At 38.3% G+C, this 25,054-nt stretch overlaps 1 protein-coding gene and 2 pseudogenes across 1 annotated transcript in view; 2 read left to right on the forward strand and 1 right to left on the reverse strand.

Moving 5' to 3' along the window:
- Window positions 1-25,054, reverse strand: part of LOC112314054 (small ribosomal subunit protein eS8 pseudogene) — a 119,560-nt pseudogene that overhangs the window by 1,123 nt on the left and 93,383 nt on the right.
- Window positions 2,064-2,714, forward strand: LOC112313498 (D-aminoacyl-tRNA deacylase 2 pseudogene; annotated as a pseudogene).
- The window catches only part of VPS45 (vacuolar protein sorting 45 homolog), a 54,365-nt gene continuing 46,317 nt past the window's right edge, over window positions 17,007-25,054 (forward strand). The window contains exons 1-3 of the mRNA XM_024570386.4: window positions 17,007-17,215; window positions 17,861-17,995; window positions 20,447-20,507. Coding sequence (XP_024426154.1) covers window positions 17,123-17,215; window positions 17,861-17,995; window positions 20,447-20,507 — 289 coding nt within the window. The 5' untranslated portion in view covers window positions 17,007-17,122. The remainder of the gene's footprint in view (window positions 17,216-17,860; window positions 17,996-20,446; window positions 20,508-25,054) is intronic.

The following is a 25,054-nucleotide window of genomic DNA, read 5'->3' on the forward strand; positions in this document are numbered from 1 at the left end:
GGTACTTTGCAAAGTATTCCCCCCATATTCCAAGTATCTACCTGCCATCATACATAATTATTACAATATTGTTGACTATATTCCCTATGATTTATTTTAAAACCCCATGACTATTTTAAAACTACCAATTTGTACTTTTCAAAAAGATTTTATTAATTTATTTTTAGACAGGGGAAGAGAGGGAGAAAGAGAGGGGGGGACACACCAATGTGTGGTTGCCTCTTTCATGCTCTGCACCAGGGAACCTGGTCCACAACACAGGAATGTGCCCTGATGGAGAATCGAACCAGTGACCCTTTGGTTCACAGGCCAGGGCTCAATCTACTGAGCCACACCAGCCAGGGCACCAATGTGTACTTCTTAATCTCTTCACTTTTTTCAACCAGCCCCCAATTCCTCTTTCCTCTGGCAACCAACAGACCGTTCTCTTTATCTATAAGGCTGTTTCTCTTTTGTTAATTTTGTTCTTTAGATTCCACATATAAGTGAAATCACATGGTATTTGTCTTTGTCTGCCCCTTTTCACCCATCTGTGCTGTTGCAAATGGTAATATCCCATTGTGTAAATGTACCACAGCTTTTTTATTCACTCATCTGTTGATGGGCACTTGGGTGGCTTCCGTATCTTGGCTACTGTAACTAATGCGGTAAACATAGGGGTGTATATATGTTTTGGGTTTCTTCAGATGTATTCCAGAAGTGGATTTGCTATATTTTATGGCAGTTCCATTTTCAATTTTTTGAGGAAACTCCACCATGTTTTCCACAGTGGCTACACCAATCTGCATTCCCACCAGCACTAGGACTCCTTTTTCTCCACATCCTCGCCAGCACTTGTTTGTCTATTTATTGATGACAGTCTTTCTGACAGGTGTGAGGTGATATGTCATTGTTATTTCAATGTGCATTTCTTTGATGATTAGTGATATTAAGCATCTTTTCATATGTCTATTGGCCATCTATATGTCCTCTTTGGAGAATTGTCTATTGAGGTTCTCTGCCCACTCCTTAATTGGGTTATTTTGTCTTTTTGGTGTTGAGTTGTATGAGTTCTTTATAAATTTTGGATATTAACCCCTTATTGTATGTATCATTGGCAAACATCTTCCCCCATTCAGGGGGTTGCCTTTTCATTTTGTTGATTTCCTTTGCTGGGCAAAACTTTTTAGTTTGATGTAGTTCCATTTGCTTATTTTTTCCTTTTGTTTCCCTTGCTCGAGGAGATATGTCAGAAAAATATTGCTAGGAGGAATGTCAGAGATTTCACTGCCTGTGAGAAATCTAGGATTTTTAAGGCTAGAAAAAGGAGTTGGTGAGGAAAACACATGAGAGGTCACCCATATGAAAGGTACTTTAAATTTATTCCATATAGTTTTTAGAGGGTAAGTCCAAAGGATAAAAATTAGTGGGGGACAGATTTTTGTCTCTAATAAAAGGAATAGATTTCTAACAATCTGAACTCTTCAAAAATGGAATAGCCTTTTCATGAATTAGTGAGTTTATTCCTATTTGAAATATTCAATCAGATAATGGATGATTTTGTGTCAGAGATAATGAACAGAGACATTTACTTCAGGCCTCATGATCTCTATATTCCCTTCAAATTCTCAGGATTCTTAAGATTCTCTAATTTTAGGTTCATGAGCTTAGTAAGAGTTATAATCATTATAACATTTTCGGATGAAACTGGCAGCCTTTATCTTCACAGTCAAGGATTCAAACACAATGTATACAAAGTTGGTCTGAGTAAAATCGCACCCAATTATATATATATTTTTTTCAAATTTAAGAGTCGTTAAAGGCTTAGTTTAGGTAATATTTCTCCATATGTACCTGATGGCTAATCCCACCCAAAGAGCTAAAAACTCATCAAAAGCAGGTGTGCAATGGCCAAATAAACTCGTTCATTGCTTACCTGAAAGTCAAAGATATGCAGCAAAGAAAATCATAACGACCCAGTAATACAATGTCTATACAATAACTCACCGACATCCATCTTCATAAAGGTGAAAAAATAAGAGTTTAAAATATGAAGCAGAGACAAGATATATTAACCTGTGAAAATGGTTCTTCAATTGTGTGCCTTCAAATGGACAGGAAATAGAACGATCCAGGACGTTCCTCCACCAGGGCGCACGCGGTCTCCCATGCGCGCTGAGGCCAGAGTTTGCGAGGAGCGGGCCGAGCGGATGGGATGGCCGCGTGGCCCGGGGCCGGGGCTGCAAGCGACCAGCAGGGCACCTCAGGCCCAGGTCGTGCAGCAGTGCGTGCAAGCTGGGCTGCAAGTTCGTCCCGCCGAGGGCACTCTGAGGCCCAGTGGGTGGAGGTTCAGAGAGGATCTGTAATCAACGTGTGCTTTTTCAAGGGAGCTGATAAAGAACTTCCCAAAATGCTTAATACACTGTTAAGTGTGAAATTAAGTGAAACAGAAAATGGCAAGCACGTCTCTATATTGAATCTACCTGGCAACGTTCTTATCATCCTTCAAACCACCCTTGGGGAGAAAGTAAAAGGAAGAAACAGGCAGTATCACTCTGTGGAAAGGAGAAGGGTTAGAACTTTATCCCCAGTTTGTGACTCTGTGTGAAAAAGAATTAGCTGCTAGCACCAAGTGTGCTGAAGCTGGGGTTGTGGTGGAACACGGCGCTTATGGGAATAGGTACAAGTTATTGCTGGATACCAATAGACCATTCACACACCTGACTGAGTTTTGAAAAATTAAAAGTTAGTTTCTACAATTGTTTTCTGGCATAAAATGATCTGGACTATAACTGGATTCTGCCCCCCACCCCCTTCTTCTTGAATAAACTAATCTGCAGCATTTATAGACAAGAAAATCCTAGGTCCCATTCATAACTCTGGGTCCCGTTCAGAGCCGTGATAACTGAACGAGCTTGCCAGTCACCCAAACTCTGGATCTCAGTCATCCTTCATTCCATTTTTCCCTACACTTCCCCACTTTATATGTCCTCTATGGTCATTGTGGAAATGTTCTGAGAAAGCTGTATTTAAGTATTTTGCAATGAAGAGTTTTGTACAATCAAAAGAAATATATTTCAAAAAGAGAAGAATATATTTCTTATACCCTTAAATTTATATAGTATGTAATAAAAATAACCTTATTAAAATTGGGCAAAATCCAGCACAAACCAATTATAATTTTGTCAGTTTTGTGTTACTGTTTAGTTTTCTATATTTTGAATGAAAGACTATGCAATTTATTGTTCCTTTTAATATCTTTGAAAATGTAATATAGAAATGTTACTGTGTATTATAACATTACCTTCCAAGGGTATCTTAGTGTTTTAAAATTATTTCAAGAATGTTTAGTTGACATAGGAACAAGGTATGGGGTATTAAAAGTTGTTTTTATTTAATAACTAAGTAAATTGACAGAAAATAAACCCTTATATTAAAATAAATAAGTCATACATTACTATGTTTATGGAGTAGTCATAACCAAGGCCTCTAAACAGAAGATCTCCAGTGGTTCCAAGATCAATAATGGTATCAAGAATTAGATTCAAATTTCAAATTCTACTTGAAATAAGGTAACATTTTATTTATTTTTAACCTAAACTCTTAAAATCAGAAATATCATTCATAGGTTCTTTTGGATTGGTGTTTCAGGGTTCTTAGGGTATAATCCCAGCAGTGGAGTTGCTGGGTCAAAGGGCAGTTCCATTTTTAGTTTTCTGAGGAGATTCCATACTGTTTTCCAGTGGCCGCACCAGTCTGCATTCCCACCAACAATGTACTAGGGTTCCCATTTCTCCTCATCCTCTCCAACATTTCTTTGTTGATTCATTTACGTTGGCCACTCCGACCAGTGTGAGATGGTACCTCACTGTGGTTTTAATTTGCATCTCTCTGATGGCTAGTGATGCTGAGCATCTTTTCATATGTCTCTGGGCCCTCTGTATGTCTTCCTTGGAGAAGTGTCTGTTCAAGTCCTTTGCCCATTTTTTAATTGGGTTGTTTGTCTTCCTGGAGTAGAGTCATGTGAGCACCCCAATGTTCATAGCAGCACAATTCACAATACCCAAGTACTGGAAGCAACCTAAGTGCCCATCAGCAAATGAGTGGATCAAAAAACTATGGTACATTTACACAATGGAATTGTACGCAGCGGAGAGAAAGAAGGAGCTTATACCCTTTGCAATGGCATGGATGGAACTGGAGAGCATGATGCTAAGTGAAATAAGCCAGGCGATGAAGGGCAAATACCATATGATCTCACCTTTAACTGGAACATAATCAACAAAAGAAAAAAGCAAACAAAATATAACCAGAAACATTGAAATTAAGAACATTGTAACAATAGCCAGAGGGGAGTGGGGAGGGGACAGTGGGGAGAGGGATCTATAGGAGCTACTGTAAAGGACACAAGGACAAAATCAAGGGGGAGGGTAGAGGTGGGGGAGGGAGGTAGGACTGGCTAGGGTAGGGTGGAGGGATGGGGAGAAAATGCAGACAATTGTAACTGAATAAAAATAAATAAATATTTTTTAAAAAAAATAGTAGAAAAGACTGATAAAAAAAAGAGAGAGAAATATCATTCAAAAGATACATACCAGAGTTGAGGAAAACTTTTTGAAAAAAAGACAAAAAGCACTGAGAAAGTTAACTTATTTTCTAGAGAATTCTGCTAATATTAAAATTAAATGTTTTTTTCCTTAAGACTTTACTTATTTATTTTTAAAGTGAGGGACAAGGAAGGGGAGAGATACACTAATGTGAGAGAGAAATATCAATCGGTTGCCTCCCGCATGCACCCCGACGGGGGATTGAACCCGCAACCTAGGTATGTGCCCCAACACGGGGACAGAACCCACACCCCAGCCCTTTTGCTTGGTGGAATGACACCCAACCAACTGAGCTACACTGATCAGGGTTTAAATGTTTTAATTAGGTAGTAATTGACTTGCTTTCTTGTACTTTATGTCAGCAATTTCAACCCGTGTGCTGTGGCACCCTGGGGTGCCACAAGACCTGTTAAAACACTCAGTACCTGACGAGTCAGGGGCACTGACCTCTTTTTCCTTACACTGTCAAATTAAAAAACTGACAACAGCCAACACAACAATAGCTGTCCAATGTGAATGAATCAAAATTATACCTTTTTTTGGTCAGATTGGCAAAAAATACATTGTTGGTGTGCCACAGAATTTTAGTAGCGTATGTGTGCCATCAGATGAAAAAGGTTGAAACTCACTGCTTTATGTCATCTTCTCTAGTTTATGTTGTTACAGTCCAGCACATGTTAAATGACAAAAAAAATTATATATTTTGTACAATCGGTATGTTACAACATTAAGATCAGACAAATAATGCAAAGCTACCACCCCGCCTCCAATTTTTAAACTCCCTGTAATCTTGCAGCAAGTCATGAAAAATGTAAAAATGTGAACAGTCTTTATAATTATCTTACAGAGGTATAAACCTCAATTATAAAGAGGAGAGTTAAAAGTAATATAATTAACATGATTACAAAAACATTTCTAATAAAGCAGAGGAAATAATTATAATATTCAGAGTTCACTGAACCATTAAAAACAAGGCAAACTCTATTATAGGAATAAAATAAGTGCGAAATATGCTTAATCTTTGGCTATTGATTTAGCATTCACTTTTTCCCAATCTAAACAACTTAGTCTTAATTCCTATGGCATACAGGATGGATTGGAAGGAAGAAGCTAAAAATTGGCTGATGGAGAGTTCCAGGAGTGTGGCAAAGGTAGCATCAGGGAATTTAAGAGGTAAAGGCAGTCTTCCCCCACAGACCCTGCTTGGTTCCTGCAGTCTTCTCCATCTCAGTTAATGGCAGCTTCATCCTGTTGCTGTTCAGGCTAACGACCTGGTGTCTTGCCGGGGCTCTTCTCTGTCTCACCTACCCTGCATTCATACCACCAGCTAACACTGTCACCTCTCAAGAATGCAACTACTCCCTCACTATCTACATCCCCTGGCCTGAGACCTCCCATGTGTTCACTTGGATCACTGTAAAAACTCGTCACTCATCTCCCTGCTGTTTGCCTTTGCCCTTGGTAAACAATCGAGGCAGCAACCAGATTGATCCTCTCCTCAAAGCTCTCCAGTGACTTCCCATCTCATTCAAAATAAAAGTCAATGCCCTCACAAACTGTTCTCCATTACCCCTTTTCCCCTCACTGTCTCAGCTCCAGTTATATTAGACACTTTCCTCTTTTATGAACAGGCCACTCCCACCTCAGCGATTTTGCAATGGCTATTTCTTTTACCTGGAAGGTTCTTTATTTAGATACCACACGGCTTATTCCTCTTTCAGGTTACAGCTCCTTCAGGTTGGTTTTTTTAACCTCTCAAATTTGCCATTAACTCAACATACTTCAGTATTAATGAGACTTTCTTGAATTAATTTGTTTTTCCTTTTATTGATCCTAGAGAGGGGGGGAGGGAGAAAGATAGAAAGAGAAACATGGACGTGAGAGAGAAACATCAATTGGTTGCCTCCCGCACGTACCCAGACCAGGAACCAAACCTACAAACCAGGCATGTGCCCTGCACAGGCATCGAACCTAACCAACTGAGCCACGCTGGCCAGCACTCCTTCAGGTTTTTGCTCAATGTCCACCTCTCGGTGAATGAGTCACTGATCACACAATTTGTAACTGCAAACCTTACACATTCCAATACTCCCCCATCTCCCTTCTTTAAACCTATTTTATTTTTTTCTATAGAATTCATCACCACCTAATTACCATAAGTTTTACTTATTTTGTTCATCTGAATGCCTCACTGGATTATAAACTCCATGAGATTAGGAATGTTGTCTGTTTTGTTCAGTGTTGTAGTTTTCTGTGGTTAGCACATAAGAGATGTTCAATAAATGCCTGTTGAAAGAAAGAGTACCCTCCACAAAGCCTCTAATAACCAGTGTCTGGAACTAGAGGTCTATATAGGTGACCCAGACACTTTCCTCTAAGGACAATGGAAAAGTGGCTTTATGGAAGTTTTCTCATTCAGTTTGGAGGTTTTAACCCAACTAAAAATAGAGGCTTTAAGCATTCACATAGAACCATCATTCCCCTCACCTCTTTCCTGTCTTATGTCTTAATGCCATCACTTTACTTCTAGAAAGGAATAGTCCCTAAGTACCCTGCAGGAGGAAGCAAAGAAACATTGAGATACTTGGTCCCCACATTTGTGCAGTCTCCCCTCAAAAAATTGATAAAATCCCCACCCCTCCATCAGGAATTTAAGAAGGGAGATAATAGCCTTCTTCCCCCACTTAAGGAAATGCTTTGACCAAAATTAAAGAACGAATGAATGATCATATCACCAAGCCCTTATTAAATATTAAAGGGACTTATCTAAGAAAGAGAAGAAGATCAAAAACTATGAACAGTAAAATGATAACAAACTCACAAATATCAACAACTGAATCAAAAAAAAGAAAAAGAAAAAGAAAACAAAAACTAAGCAAACAACTAGAACAGGACCAGAATCAGAGAAATGGACATCACATGGAGGGTTTTCACTGGGGAGGGGAAGGGGAAGAATGGTGAACAGAAGGTATAGAGAATAAGAAGCATAATTGGTAGGCATTAAAGAGACAGGGAGAGGTTAAGAATAGTACAGGAAACAGAGAAGTCAAAGAACTTATATGTACAACCCATGGACATGAACTAAGGGAGGGAAGGCTGGAGGGTTGGAGGGCGCAGGGCAGAGGAGGGATAAAGGGGGGAAAACTGGGAAAACTGTAATAGCAAAATCAATAAAATATACTAAAAAAAACAACCAGTGAATACATAGATAGGTGGAACAACAAATCAGTGTCCTCTCTCTGTCTCCCCACTTCCTCTCTCTTTCTAAAATCAATAAATTAAAATAAATAAATAAATAAATAAATAAATAAATAAAAATGGATGAATAAGCTATCCCCAGGAACCTATTCATGGGTAGAGAGAAAATGAGAGCATGTCCCAAGAAATGACAAAGATAAATGACTCTGGACCTTACACCACGTGGGGGGCTCCCTGCTGGTGCTAAAGCAGATCATGACATTGTTAGCTTTATATTAATAGGCTGCTCCCAGAAATTGAACAAGACATGTAGAGTATGCAGATATAAAACAGAGAATGACTTCTCTATGCCAAAAATAACACTCACAGATTTATGAACTGGGGTTTTCCAGTCCATTTCCTTCATTTGAAAGACAAAGTACTAGTGAGCTTAAATCATTTCTGAAGCTCACCCAGGTGTTAGTAGTAAAATATACTATAAATATTACCTGGCTCTCAATTCACCATTCTTTCTTTTCTTTTATTTTTTACTATATTTTATTGATTATACTATTACAGTTGTCCTGATTTTTCCCTTTGCCCCCCTCCAGCCAGCACCCCCCACTCCCTCAAGTAATCTCCCCACCATTGTTCATTTCCATGGGTCATGCATATAAGTTCTTTGGCTACTCCATTTCCTACACTGTACTGTACATCCCCATGGCTATTCTGTAACTACCTATTTGTACTTCTTACTGCCCTCACCTCTTCACACTTTCCCCCACACTCCCCTCCCATCTGGCAACCATCAAAATGCTTTCTGTACTCATGGTTCTGTCTCTGTTCTTCTTGTTTGCTTAGTTTGTTTTTTAGATTCAATTGTTGATAGATATGTATTTTTGCTATTTTATTGTTCATAGTTTTGATCTTTTTTCTTAAACCTCTTTCACATTTTATATAATAATAGTTTGGTGATGATGAACTCCTTTATTTTTTTCTTGTCTGGGAAGCTCTTTATCTGCCCTTCGATTCTAAATGATATCTTTGCTGGGTAGAGAAATCTTGGCTGTAGGTCTCTGCTTTTCATGACCTTAAATATTTCTTGCCAATCCTTTCTAGCCTGCAAAGTTTCTTTTGAGAAATCAGCTGACAGTTTTATGGGAACTTCCCTGTAGGTAACTAAGTTCTTTTGTCTTGCTGCTTTAAGATTCTCTCGTTATCTTTAACCTTTGGCATTTCAATTATGATGGGTATTGAAGTGGGCCTCTTTGCATCCATCATGTTTGGGACTCTGTGCTTCCTAGACTTGCATGTCTATTTCCTTCACCAAATTACAGAAGTTTTCTTTCATTATTTTTTCAAATAGATTTCCAATCTCTTGCTTTTTCTCTTCTCCTTCTGACACCCCTATGTTGTGAATGTTGGACCTCTTGAAGTTGTCCCAGAGGCTGTTTACACTATCCTCATTTTTTTGGATTCTTTTTTCTTCTTGTTGTTCTAATTGGTTGTTTTTTGCTTCCTTATGTTCCAAATCATTGATTTGAGTCTCAGCTTCATTTATTCTACTGTTGTTTCCCTGTAATTGTTCTTTATTTCAATTAGTGTATCCTTCATTTCTGACTGGATCTTTTTTTCATGCTGCTGAGGTCCTCACTAAGTTCCTTGAGCATCCTCATTACCAGTGTTTTGAACTCTGCCTCTGATAGATTGCTTATCTCCATTTCATTTAGCTCTTTTTCTGGAGTTTTGATTTGTACTTTTATTTGGGCCATGTTTCTTTGTCTTCTCATTTTGGCAGCCTCCCTGTATTTGTTTCTATGTATTAGGTAGAGCTGCTTTGATTCCACATCTTGGTAGTGTGGCCTAATATAGTAGGTGTCCTGTAGAGTCCAGTGGCACAGCCTCCCCTATCACCCAAGCTCGATATTCAAGTAGTGCTTTTTATGTTGGCTGACTACACCTTCCTCTTGTAGTTGAGTCTTGGTTGCTGTTGGCAGACCAATGGGAGGGATTTACCCAGGCCAGTCAACTGCAAGGACTTGCTATGACCCACTTACCACCAACCTCTGCCCTCCGTGGAGGATCAGCTGTGCATGGGCAGGGTGGTGGTGCACCAACATGGTCTGTAGCTGTCCACTGGGTACACTAGCCCTGGGGTTTCCCAGGTGGTACAGGCCAAGGTCAGCCTCCACCTGTGTCTTGCCTGCCTGAGCTATGAAGCAATCTGAGATGGTTGCTACTTGTGCTGGGCTTGAAGGTTCCCAGGTAAAGCCAAGCTGTGACTCCAGGCTGGCTGCTGCTAGTGCCAGGCCTGGGCTCCTGGAAGTCAGCTGTTGCTTGTTTGAGAGGATTTAGGAAATTGTGAAGCTCGAAAAAAGACCAGCCATTCATATGGAAAAATAGCTTGGGCGGGGCCCATACGTTGGGTGGGGCAGAGTCTTCTGGGGATCTTAAAGGCAGGCCAAACAGTGTTAGCCAGATTGATGGGAATCTCAGATATGGCACCAGCTTGCCAGCTCTGTGGGTACAGGGTTTAGAAAAGGGACAATGGCTCTACTCACCTTGGTGCTAGATACTTCGGTTTCTCCTAGTGTGCCACTGGTGCCTTTCAAGCTGCTACCCTGATGCTGGAGCTCAGAGGAAGTGAGTCTGAGTGGGTGAGTCTTTGTGTGGGTTCAAGAGGAACTGCTTGGGGCCTCAGCAGTTTCTTCTACCAATAACTCCTAACTCTGTAATTGTCAGACTTCCCATTCAACTGAATTTCTGATGGTTTTGTGTGATGGTTGTTCTATATTTTAGTTGTAATTTTGATGTGATTGTGCAAAGAGGTGAGCCATGTCTGCCTACACTTCCATCTTGACCCTCAATTCACTGTTCTTTCATTCAATCAAGGTCCTCTGTAAACTTGAGGGTTCCTCTGACCAGGAATTGAGTGATTCTGTAGCATCTGAGTTTAAATTACTATGTCACCAAGAAATAAAAATCTAATTTTCCAATGTTATTCCTAAATTAAGTTGTGGTGAGTCTGGATATTATTTTGCCCTTTCAACAGTAACTGGAATTAAAGGGAGGAAAAAAACCACTTCACTATTAATTATATATTTTGTGTCATAAACAGAGAAAACTGTCATTTGCTTCTGGGTAAAAGGATGGATTCTGGTGTTCACACCTCCAGGTTCAAGTCCCAGTTTTGTCACTTATTAGTGGAAGTCTTCTTAATCTAAGCTGTGGTTTTCCTCATTTTAAAAAGCAGGTAACAGCCCTACTTATGCCATTGAGTTGTTGTGAGAATAATGCACGAAAGCACTCAGCGCACGGCCCGACACGTGCACGTACTTGTTCTGGCAGACCGATTGTCAATACTATGGATTGCAATCACACATGAGTCGGACTTAGAGTCAAACTCCCACCCTTCAAATTTTAGGTATGACTTTCTACTTACTAAACTAACCTCCCAATTTAGAATGCTTGTTGATTTGCACCTTACAGCAATTCCTTTTGTCTAGTTCCTCAAGAAATGAAAAAATTGTAACAGTCACTTTATGCAACAATTCAAAAAGATTGAAAGCCACGAACAGATTCAACTCAACATTAAACAAACATTTTGTAATCTATTCTGGCCAAAACAATGTTTATTTTCCCTTACGTCACCGTTAGTCAGTGAGCCAGAGCCCAATGGTCATCTACTTGGTGATGCAAGGGCGCCCTCTATCTGAGAGCTGAAAAACATTCAAAGGTAAATTAAATACTTTTAAAAACTGATGTATTCTCACGTAAAGTCTTAATCAACAACTCTACAAAATCATTCCTCTCTTTAATCACTGCCATCAGATAATGAGGAAAACAAAAGTCAGGTCATTTGTTACAAGAGTGCCAGAATGGTCAAGTCTACATCCCTGTCATTTTACCCGGGAATTTAGAAAGGAAATCCGTGACATGGCCCTAGAATTTATCCCATGTTATTCAATAAAGGCATAGGTGTGAACCACCTAGACAAGCATATTGATATCTTTGTTTGTTCTGTGCATGTAAAACTCTATGCTTTATTCAACATGCCATTGTAGCAGTCTGCCCAGCAAGGAGTTTCACCAACATTAAATATTTATTGGGTATCTTCTGTGTGCAGGGCTCTGCCCTAGTGAAAAGGATGGAAAAAATAAAAACATTCTTTATCCTCAAAGAAATAACAATGTACTTTCTAAAGTATTAAAAACAATGTGTACAAAGAAACATGGTAAAACGTCCACTGAAAAAGACATTCTTTTCTCTATTTGCTGCTTTCTGGGTCACATCAGGAAAGTTTTTCGACTTCTGGGAACCTCACTTCTGTAACAAGGACATAATACGTACCTCCAAGGAAAGTCACAGCAGTTAACTGAGATGTTTGTAAAGGGCTCCACACATAGTCAAAGCTCAATAATAGGTGGTTCTTTTTATTTATTAATATCGTTAAGAGAATAACAACATCTTACATTCAATTTCATTTGCTTCAAATGGAAAGATGTAATCAAAATACTTTGTATCTTATTTTTTCAGCAGTAAACATTCTTTCTAGTGAAGAAACACAAGTGATGCCGATCAAACTATTGATCAGGTCAATAATGAGCCATTTCGAAAGGAATTATTTTAATATAAAAATATTACAATTAAGACTCCCTTATCACTAATTTAAGAATTTATAAGAATGTGAATTTTTAGTACTTCATATAGCTTGCCAATTTCTTAAAACAGCCAAAATGTTAAAAATAATTTCATCACACTAGACGGTGGTCTACATTTCTAACCCAATGGGCAGCCCAAGAACAGAACCATGCACATAAAAGGGATCTTAGTAACATTCTAGTTCTACTTTGGGTTGTCTTCTTTTTTTTTTTTTGAAATAAGAACTTACATATCTCTTTAATGTCACAAAGAACTTTTAACTACATTTTGTGAATTTTAATAATTTCTCAGGAAGGCAAGTACATGACACATTTTTATATTCAGTTTGTAAGTAGGCAAATATAAATAAGAACACTAAGCACAGTACAAAATATTTGCTAATAAAAGTAATTAAAGCTAGGCTAAAGACTACATGTAGTATCTCACTTAATTCTCACATCAACTTGAGGTAGAAGTTATTTTCTCCATTTACAAGTGAGGAAACTAAGGCACAGAGAGGCTTTGTAACTTGATAAGGTCCTGCGACTACTACACAGCAGAATCGAACCCAGGCTGCCTCATTCCAGAGCCTGCAGCCCAACCTCCATATATGCTCCCTATTACTTAAAAGTAGTAATTTTCTTAAATATCCATGAGTCTATACTGACATAAAAGATTGAAAAATAAATAAATAACTGGGGGGGGAGATTAGCTCTTTTTTGCAGAAGAACTCCAAATAATAACTGTAGGAATGATGAGGAAAATAACTAACAGTAGGTAAGCATCAGTTGTTGCAGGCATGAACCATCAATGGATTCCAATTTAAATTAGAAGATGAAAATACGAGGAGAAATAGGATATTAGCAACACATCAAGGCATCTCTCCATCTGAAATGTATTAATTACAAGGAAAAAACTAGTAATTCTACAATGGAGAAACCCAGCAGACACCACCCAAACCAAATAATCAAAGCTGACATCACCACCAGAAAGGTGGAATCACTGAAATTATTGAATGTGCAGACAGAACCCTTCATGCAAATCATCTTTACTTAATGATTTAAAGCTTTTCAATGCTTTTGCTACCGTCAAGTTCAGTAGTAAACCACCAACTATGACAAAAATTTAACAAATTGTTTGATTTGAGATTGGGTGCACAGTACACATTTATTTCTAAAACCACCTAAAGCATATTTTTGCCTTTGTGAAAACTGTATGCTTGACAAGTTATGATGAAGCAGGCCAAATATAACCACTAATATTTCTACTATTGTATAGTAATGCAAGATAAAGTTATTATGGGAATTGTATTTAGAAGCTATAGTTTACAAATTCTGAAATTGATTCTATTTTTAACTTTTCTTATCAAGGGGGAACATCCATGAATAAATAAATAAATAAATACCCTAAAAAGCATGTCCACCTTTTCTTAATTTCAAATAATCAAAATTGATGTTTGAGCATTCACTATGGGCCAGGCCCACGTTTTCCTGCACATTTCATACCACTCACAACTTCATAAAGTGGATTCTGTGCACTATCACCATCTACCAGAGAAGGAAATGATGGCAGACGTTAAGAATGTTGCACGAGGACTAGCTGTCTGACACTATCGATACTATCATTCTTTGTCTAAATGTTTTTTCAATTCTAACAAGTAGGAAATCTCATTTGGGTTTCATTGAAATTCATCTTTACTTCCCTCCTCTCCAAGCTTGTTGGAGAAAGGTTACCACACAGTAACAAGGAAAATGGTAGATAATTAATCATCTAAGATAAGTAAGAGTTGGCCATATTGTTTTTATAATTACATTAAATCTTATTTATATATCCTTGTTTTATAACACTTTGAATTTTTATGGTAGAAAACCATGATTTTGATTAAATATAAAATGGGTAGTTAAACCTCTAAATATACACTTTATAGGAAACTGAAGCACATGTAATCCTCATTTTTTTCTTTTACACACACAAGTCTAAGCAAAATGTATAAATGTAAATATGGTATTTTTAACTTCCTGTTTTCTATCCTTAAAGCACAGATTTCTTGGACCTAGTGAAAGTAAATTTTGAAGTAACTGCTTTAGAAACTTTTATAATTGATGTAATCATCTATATTGGAAGAATGTCATAATTTATTTTTTTATTGAAAATATTTTTTAAAAATTAAAAAATATGTTTATTGATTTGAGAGAGGAAAAGAGGGGGGAAAGAGAGAGAGAGAGAGAGAGAGAGAGACATGTAAGAGAGAAACATCAGTTGGTAGCCTCCCATACTCACCCTGACCGGATCAAACACGAAACCTAGGTATGTGCCCTGACAGGGAATCGAACTCCCAACTTTTGGTATTCCAGACGATGCTCCACCCTAGTGAGCCACACTAGCCAGGGCTTGAAAATATTTCTTGTTATTAGAGTTTATTTGTATCCTAAATAAAAATAAGTTACTTCATATTTTCTTCTGAATTTCCTATGTCTTACCTACAACAAAACAAGTTATTCTCGGTATCTACTGGATGAGTAAGAAAGCCAGAGTTTGGACTTTATCATTGGTTTCAGTCTTATTTTTAGAGGTATGGGGATACAAAAGAAGTTCTTAATCTGGAGACATTTAAAATGGCTTTTGTTTTCTTCAGAAAGAAAATGGGCTGTCAAACTTCAGGACCATCACAGCATCCTTCAAATACAAAATAACTATTTTGCACAAAATGTTTACATTCCTTATCTTATCAATATATAAAATAATGCAGCCCTGCCATCAGTGGAATTTCTTGGGCAATGGAATCCCTTAGTAAGCCTTGTCAAATAGGCGTTTCCTCCTCCTTTAAAATGTCACAAAGTATATATAATCAAAAGAATGCAGTTTCTTTCCATGCATTACTTACAGATAAACTATTGTCTAAAAGGCATAAATTTCCTGGACAAGCCTTTCTCTCCTTATTTTTATGCATAAAATGGAAAAATATCTTATACTGAAGTCCAAATTACAAGTAAGAAGAAAAACCAAGTGACAGGTGAATGGGAGTGAATTTTCAAATGCCAGTAACTTAAAGAATTTGCAGGTGTTCCATTTTTTCATTAGCATTTGGATTTTGTTTTCTATAATATGTGAACATACAAAATTGATGAGAATCGTTTTCTTATCAATTTAAATAGAATACAATAGAATGTAACATTAGATTTTTCTCTTTTGTATCCATTTAAAATTCACATTTTCATTTTACTGTAACTTCTCTTTCAAAAAAATCTCAAAAATAGAAAAAAAAATGCCCAATGGGAAGTTTTATTTACTTGGTAAGAAAACTGAAAAGGAGAGAAAATAAACACATTCTTCACAATCCCAGCGGTGACAAAAATCTGTATTTCAAATGGCTTCTAATCTCCCTTAAAAAAACTTGAAAGTTGTATATAACATTTTATAAAGTAATCTTAACGGCCAGATTAATGTTACTGTGCTCTGGATCTAGTTTTAACTGTATACTTCTTACAGTACAATGTAAGGAAGATTGATTTGGTAATTTTGAACCTACTGATTAAACTGACCCAAATAAACACTCGTCATTATTTTGATGGAGATATTACAGGCATTTATAGTCATTGACTTCTTGGAGTTGTTTCTTGTTATCTTCCTGATCTTACAATTTCCCAATTTAAAGGTGAGAGAAAACTAACACCCTCCTTTTCGAGAAATGGCATGGAGAGAAGACCTGTGGGGTATAAACACAAATGCAGACTTTTCGAAGTTAAGATTTTGTTGCTAAGTTTTTGTCGTTTCTTTCATCAAAATTTGTGAGCTTTCCCTTAAAATCCCCACGCTGCTTAGCTTTGACGCCACCGGATACGTGCCCCCTACCCACTTCTGGCCCCTTTGACTGTCTACCGCGCAGTTTCAGCGTCGCAGGTCCCTCTCACCCTCCGCGAGATGGAGCCCGCGGAGCCCAATTGCCCAGGCCGAGGAACCCGGGGTAGCTCAGGGCTCCACTGAACACGCGAGTTGCAAGTCCGGACTGCCGACCCTAGGTCCAGGCCCTTCTGGGAGATCTGAGGCCTCTTCCAAAACATCCCTACAGAACTTTCCCTTTGTTCATTCATTCAGCAAACATCTGTTCAGTTTCAGATGCTTTCTGTCCTCGCCTTGTTAATGGCCCAGCGAAGCCACGGAGAATGAATCTCGGCCACTACTTAGCAAGTACCGCGTAGGATTTACCAAGTGCTGTCCCTCCGAGTTTCAAGCGGCCAGGAGCACAAGGCCACCTCCCTTCCCTTCATCCTTCACCGCCACCCAAGAAAGCGTAAATAGCAAAGGGTCACCACCACCACGCTCTATTCTAGCCTCGGAGCCAGCCTTGCGCCAAGTTCCTTCACCCCGCGAGGCGCCACCCTCTCCACAAGCCAGCAGGAGGGGCTTCAGGCCGAGGCCCTCTGCCCAAGGGCTGGGAGCGGTCTCGGAGCCAAGTCTTCAGCACCTCCAACGGGGAGGTGGGTGGGCAGCCAGATCAGCGCGGGGCGGCCCAGGAGGTGTCTCCGCGGGTTCCGCCACCCGGGTCCGCCCGACCGCACGGCGGAACTACAACTCCCAGCAGCTTGGCTGCCCGGACTTCCGGAAGCCACAGCTGGGCGGGGAGGAAACGCTGAACCTGGCCGAGAAGCCGAGGGGTTCATTTAGCAAGAAAAAGGGGGGCGGGAAGGGCGGTGGGAATAACCTGTCAATTCGCCACCATGAATGTGGTTTTTGCCGTGAAGCAGTACGTTTCCAAAATGATAGAGGACAGCGGGCCGGGTATGAAAGTACTTGTCATGGATAAAGAGACGGTGAGTTTGCTGTTGCTCAGTATTTGTGAGGGAGCCCTCCTTTTACATACAATAGCTGGTCCCATTGCACTGTAGGATTTAGTATTAATTAACGATTTTTAAATGAGGGTCAGTTCTGTACGGAACTGAAAGACTGTATAAAGCTTGCCCAGTAGGTTTTCCGACTAAAGGGCTTTGACCACTGCCAGAGATTTTGTTCTTGTACCTGGGACAATTTCTTGGAATCAGAAATCCTTTTCTAAATGTTTCTTCCAAGAATATGTGAGACAGAGCACCTGGAAGATTTGGGGATGGTCCTGTTATTTCTACTCAGCATTGTGTTTTTAAAGTAAAGCTGTGGGGCTCAAGCTGAGATGACAGATCATTTATTATTTGTTGATCACAGAATTTTAAAAAACTCTTTAAGGAGATAGAAAAATTTGGCGGGGAGTGGTGGTGGGAGGAACGTATGGATTGTCCGTGTTTAGAGAGCGCATCTGGTCCATTACCTACGTGTTTTGGATGGTCACTAAATGTTATTACATATGTCGAGTATTTAAGATGCCCAATTAAGTATTAATGAAATTTTTGTTTAAGTGTTAGGTATTATGGCTTGTTTTTATTATCCTGAGCCATCATAATATTAGTAATTCTTTTTCTTTACAGACTGGTATAGTGAGTATGGTATACACACAATCGGAGATTCTTCAGAAGGAAGTGTACCTTTTTGAACGCATTGATTCTCCAAATCGGGAGATCATGAAACACCTGAAAGCAATTTGTTTTCTTCGACCAACGAAGGTACTACATACTGAACTGCCATCTGCCCAGGCAGATACAGAACACTAGGGTCTGAAAGCATTAAACAGGCAAAATAAACCTGTATTATCCTCATTTGTGGCATCATAATTATCCTGGTTTATCAGAGTTACAACCTTAACTCTCCTCCTCCCCATATCTCAGTTCACTTCTTACAGCCTTTTTTTTTTTCCTTTAAAATGTCTTTTAGGGTCTCAGCTACTTCCAAAGACACTAACTACCCTGAAGAAACCCACGTCACTTTATTCCTTGATTAACCTCCTCACACTGAACACCATTGCCACTTAATCTTATGTACTTATATCAGCGTCTTGAATCTTTATCATTTTATTGACGTCTATGCTGAGAAACCTATAATGGCTCAATTTTACTTCCATGATTAAATCTATACTTAGCAGCCTGGCCCTCAAAATGCTCCTTTAGCTGGTCTGGCCTGCCCTTATGTATCCAATTCCACTGTCCTACCTCTGTGCCTCCACTACAGCCAACTAGGCCTTTTTATCATCCCTCTGTTCTCGTTCCTGCCCTCTATTTGTTTGTCCCTTTACCCTAATTGAGATTCTTTAGCCTTCCATCAGTTTTTGTCCAACATCCAAATCTTGCTTGAATCCTCCTTTAAAAGTCCTTAACTATGTCAATCTTATTTTGTATATTCTGTTACCTCATATTCCTGTTCTTCAACTCCAACATACTCTTTACCATGCTTGTACATTATGCACTTTCCAAAATACAAATCTAATCATGTTACCCCTGGTTGGAATCCTTGAATGACTTCTCATTATTTTTATGATAAAGACAAAACTCCTTAATTGTGTCCTGCAAGGCCCCATGTGGTCTAGTTCCTATCATTTCTACAGCCTCATTTCAAATCATTTCCACTTTTTTGCTCTTAGCCACATCAATGTTTCAGCCCACTATATTCCATCATGCCACAGGACCTTTGCACAGGCTCTTTTCTCTGTTTGAAACTTCTTCACTGCAAGCAAATCCCTGACCTTGCTGACCAGGTCAAACCTTCCTGGTACAAGCACTGGCAGCACCATCTTCCTTCTCTATTGCTTGTCATGTTTGAAATTTTATATGATTTGTGTGATTAATTAATATCTATCTCATGAACCAGCAGTAAGTTCCATAGGAAGAGAGATGGCCGTTTTTTCACAGTATTATGTCCCCAGTGCCTGCTGTGTGGTGGACACTCAATAAACAGTTCCTGAATTAATGAATGCATTAATTCTGTTATAGTAATTTCTGATTGTTGCACATATGTAGCTCTTAGTCATGAAATTCTGGTGTGAGAGATACCTCAGAGATCATGTAGTGCATATTCTAACTTGTTTATTAGAGAACCTCTTTCATATAAATATATGTGAGGGCATATATATGTACATACATATATATGTATATATACACACACATGTGTATATGTATGTGCATTTATATACACATACATATTCTTAAAATAATGTTTTAAAAAACAATTTTTCCTTAAGATTATATGATAAAATTTATTTTATCTATTTTAATCTAAATGACAATTTAAAAAATCTTTTTCCCCATTTAAAAAGCAATGTGCATTGCTTATACTACTTTTAATTCTGTAAGAAAATTATGGTTTTTTAACATTCAAAAATGATATTTTATGTCATGTATTGTTAGGGAGCCAACTTTATACTGAAATTCAACCCTGTGTTATATATAGTATCAAAAACAGGTAAGACCTGTATTATGATCTTATATAACTGGAATTCATGTTTCGACCATGTAAAAATCAACTGTTTTTACTTCTAAACTTCGTATTTTACTTCAAAGTAATGTAATTATAGAAAGGTCTTAGCCTGCTGTTTGCAAATATTTCACAAGCATTGCAATTGTGCAGGCTTAGGTCCCAATAAGTTGAAAACCAAAGTGAATATAATTAACTATATTTTACCTTGATTCTTGGGTTTTTTTAATATTAAATTTATTGCAGTGACATTGGTTCATAGGGTCATAAAGGTTTCAGGGGTACATTTCTATGATGCATGATCTGTATATTGTATTGTGTGACTGTTGATTTTTAAAAGGACTAGACATGTTTTGATATTCTATATAATTTCATCAGATAAATATTTGTAGATAAGCAGCCTGAGGCAAGTTTGCAGAATTATCAATTTTATGTTATATTTCAACATCTGTGTTCTTCATATATTTTTAGTCTTTATTTGGCCAACATAGCACAGCTAGTTAATATTACATATGATTCTTGATCATTATGTTTAATGTATTTCTCTTTCACCCCCAGCCCTTACCCTCCCCAACAAACACACACTTAAATCTAGACCTCAGCACACAGTAGCGGACTCTTGGTAAACAGTTAAATAAACCAATGGATGATATTTATTATTTCTTCACTTAAGCAATTCTCCTTAATTTTGTTCATTTGTTCTTTTCTAGGAGAATGTGGATTATCTGATTCAGGAGCTCCGAAGACCCAAATACAGTATATATTTTATTTGTAAGTACGTTACTTTACCTATTCAATTTTGTAACTATATGCTAGCTAGTTATGTTCTGTTGGGCACTTTGTATCATCAAGAAGTTCATTGAATCCTTCACTAAAAGAGTCTTTTCTTTTTTAATGTCCTTTCAAAGTTTTAAAAGTCCTGCAGCCAACATTCTATTTCAGAAAGCTAAATGTGGTTTCCATTCTTCATTAATCACTTAGGTAAAAAATTGTTTTTTGTTTAACTGTGCCTTTCAAAATTTTTTGTAAGGCAAAAGTTGTAGGTAGCCTATTTTTACAATGGGTATTCTTATTCCTGTTTTACACTTTTATGAACTAAAGCATAGAAACTGATTTATTTACTTGGAGGGAGGATGTACTTGAGTTTGTTGGGAAGGCAAAGCTTTACCTACCAAATGAAAATATTCCACTTCTCTTTGCTCCTTTATGTAGTAGTTGAAAGTACAAATCATCAGATAACTATCTCTTACTTGCCTGACTTGGCGGGGGGAGTGGAATGGGGGGACAGGAAGGATAGGGGAGCAGAGGCCTGGAAATAAACCAGCTTTGTGGTTACTATACGATTACATGGATTTTTTTTTTTTTTATGCAATACATTCTGCTTTGGAAGTTACATCTGTTCTCCTCTAGATGTCATTATTGATCTTTATAGGTTAGTATAGTTTATTTGGTACCATTTCCAAAACCAAGGTACCCAGTTTGTGTGGTATTTGAGAAATTTTAAAGCTTACTGAGGCTTTGGACTTTTAGGCTTTAGACTGTATGTACTTTCTTCAGCATATACTAAAATTTAATAATGGTACCAAAAATTAACAGTTGTGATAAGACTTTGTATTTTATAAAGAACTTTCTTATATATTATTTCATTTGGCCCTTACAACAACCCCAAGAGGTAAAAATAAACAATTTTATTAGTTTCATTATTTTTTGGTTTGGTTTGGTTTGGTTTGGTTAGCTTTGGTTTGATTGTTTGTTTGTTTTGGTTTATAGCCACAGGTTTTCTTTTTCAATTAAACATTTTATTGTGAAATAATTATAGGTTCACATATAGTTGTAAGAATAATACAGAGACCCATATATCCTTTTCCCAGTTTCCCCCAGTGTAGCATCTTATACAGCTGTAGTACAGTATCACATCCCGGGTATTGACATTGATACAGTCAGGATACAGAACATTTCCATCTCCACAAGGATCCCTGTTATTGTCCTTTTCTAGCCATATCCACTTCCCTCCCACCCCAACCCTCTCATTAATCCCTGGCAACCACAACTGTTCTCCATTTCTGTAATTTTGTCATTTCATGAAGGTTATATAAGTGGAATCATATAGCATACAACCTTTAGGAATTTCTTTTTTTACTCAGCATAACTCCCTAGAGATTAATCCAAGTTATCCATCTATCAATAATTCATTCCTTTTTATTATTGAGAAGTATTGTGTGGTATAGATGTACCACACTTTGTTTAACTCTTTTACTTCTTAAAGGACATCTGAGTTGTTTCCAGTTTTGGCTACTACAGATAAAGCTGTTAGAAACATTTGTGTTAACATAAGTTTCATATCTCTGTAATAGCTAATGCCCAGGAGAGCAATTGCTGGGTTATGTGGTAGTTGCATTTTTAATGTTTTAAGAAACTGCCAAATATTTTCTGGAGTGACTATACCATTTCACATTTCCACTAGCAATGTACAGGTGGTACAGTTTCTTTGTATTCTCACAAGCATTTGGTGTTGTCCCTCTTTTTTATTTTAGCCATTCCGATAAGTGCAGTTATTCCAATGTTTTTTAGTCTTATCACAAGCTAGGTATTTAGGAAAATGTAGTTACTTATGTACTCAGTGGTTGGTAGGGAGGAGGGGGGGAGAGAGAGGCAGAGAGACAGAGACTGATTCCCTGTGCTTCCACGTTTAAATGTAAGTGAACATCTAACAGAACCATTCTTTTGCTGTGTCTCTTACCTAAAAATTGAATAGGCCATGAGGTAAAAGGCTCCTTTTTCCTCCATAGAGAGTTCAGTGATGCAGCAATTAAGATAAATAATGAATAATTAGGTCCATGTGTAGACCTCTGGCCAAGAGGGAGGCATAGGTAGACACACTGTGCCTCCTCGCACAACCAAAAGGAAAGCAACAAACTTAAAAACAAAAAACAACTAGAATTGACAGAAAATCAAAATGTATGGAAGTCAGACAACCAAGGAGATAAAGAAGAAACATTCATCCAGACCCGCAGGAGGGGCGGAGACAAGGCAGCCGGCTGGAGAGGACTCGCAGCAAGGCGGCAGCTGGTGAACCAGGCAGTCTCACATTCTGTGCAGATAAACCTGGAGGAACAACTGAGGAGCGAGACAGACCCGCAACCCAGGGCTCCAGCGCAGGGAAATAAAGCCTCCAACCTCTGACTGAAAACACCTGTGGGGGTTACAGTGGTGGGAGAAACTTCCAGCCTCACAGAAGAGTTTGGTAGAGAGACCCACAGGGGACTAGAGCATGCACAAGCCCACCCACCTGGAATCAGTACCAGAAGGACCCAATTTGCTTGTGGGTAGCAGGGGAAGTGACTGAAAGCCGGCAGACAGCTGAACTAGCAGCATTGTTCCCTCTCAGACCCCTCCCCCACATACACTGCGACTGTGGGTTGCCCTGCCCTGGTGAACACCTAAGGCTTCTTCCCAACTATGTAACAGGCACACCAAGACAAAAAATGGCCCAAATGAAAGAATACATTAAAGCTCCAGAAAAAAGACAACTAAGCGACAAAGAGGTAGCCAACCTATGAAATGCACAGTTCAAAACACTAGTGATCAGGATGCTCACAGAATTGGTTGAATCTGGTTGCAAAACAGAAGAAAAAGTGAAGGTTATGAAAAGTGAAATAAAGGAAAATGTGCAAGGAACCAACAGTGACAGGAAGGAAACCAGGACTCACATCAATGGTTTGGACCAGAAGGAAGAAATAAACAGTCAACAAGAACAGAATGAAGAAACAAGAATTCAAAAAAATGAGGAGAGGCTTAGGAACCTCCAGGACAACTTTAAAATGTTTCAATGTCCAGAATCATAGGGGTGCCAGAAGGAGAAAAGGAAGAGCAAGAAATTGAAAACTCGTTTGAAAATATAATGAAGGAGAACTTCCCCAATCTGGCAAAGGAAATAGACTTTCAGGAAGTCCAGAAAGCTCAAAGAGTCCCAAAGAAGTTGGACCCAAGGAAGCACACACCAAGGCACAACATAATTATTACCCAAGATGAAAAATAAGGAGAGAATCTTAAAAGCAACAAGAGGAAAGGAGAGAGTTACCTACAAAGGAGTTCCCATGAGACTATCAGCCGATTTCTCAAAAGAAACCTTAGAGGCCAGAAGGGGCTGGAAAGAAGTATTCCAATTCATGAAAGGCAAGGACCTACATCCAAGATTACTCTATCCAGTAAAATCATCATTTAGAACGGAAGGGCAGAGAAAGTGCTTCCCAGATAAGGTCAAGTTAAAGGAATTCATCAACACTAAGCTGTTATTATATGAAATGGTAAAGGGACTTATCGAAGAAAAAAAAGATCAAAAACATAAACACATAAAAACATAAACATAATACCCTTCTCCTTCATTATATTTTCAAACGAGTTTTCAATTTCTTTTTATTCTGTTAAAGGACAACAAACTCACAACTATCAACAACCAAACCTAAAAAAAAAAAAAAAAAACTAACTAAGCAAACATCTAGAACAGGAACAGAATCACAGAAATGGAGATCACATGGAGGGTTACCAGTGGGGAGGGGGAAGGGGAGAAAGGCGGAAAAGGTACAGGGAATAAGTAGCGTGAATGGTAGGTGGAAAATAGACAGGGGAAGGGTAAGAATAGTACAGGAAATGGAGAGGCCAAAGAACTTACTTGTATGACCCATGGATATGAACTAAAGGGGTAGGAATTCAGGTGGGAGGAGGTGTGTGGGGCAGAGGGGAATAAAGGGGGGGAAATGGGACAACTGTAATAGCATAATCAATAATGTATCTTTTTAAAAATCAAAAAGATTAATAATGAATAATTAGTATTTTCTCTTCTGGTTCTAAAGATTGTTTGATATGAGCTATAACTATGATATAGAAGGAAAACCTGTGTGTGTGTGTATATATATACACACACAGACACAATGTTAATGTAATTAGCACTAAATCTGCTAATATGAAAAATAGAGTTGAAATTTTTGGGGTGTAGCAATCAATTTCACAATTTTATTTAGTTATTTAGATTAAAATAAACTAAAATGTGATTGTATATAGTAATTTTATTTATTACAATACAAACTTTCAGCACAGTTTATTTTAATACTAAATTTGCCTCCTGCTCATATCATTTTTCTAATCCTCACCCAAGGACGTGTGTTTTACTATTGATTTTAGAGAAGAAGAGAGAGAGAGAAACATAAATATGAGAGAAACATCAGTTGGTTGCCTCCCATATGCGCCCCAGCACTCCAGGGGAATCAAACCCACAACTTGTTGGTGTTAAGGGATGACACTAACCGATTGAGCCACCC

This window comes from Desmodus rotundus, chromosome 12 (genome assembly GCF_022682495.2).
Source record: "Desmodus rotundus isolate HL8 chromosome 12, HLdesRot8A.1, whole genome shotgun sequence".
NCBI lineage: Eukaryota > Metazoa > Chordata > Mammalia > Chiroptera > Phyllostomidae > Desmodus > Desmodus rotundus.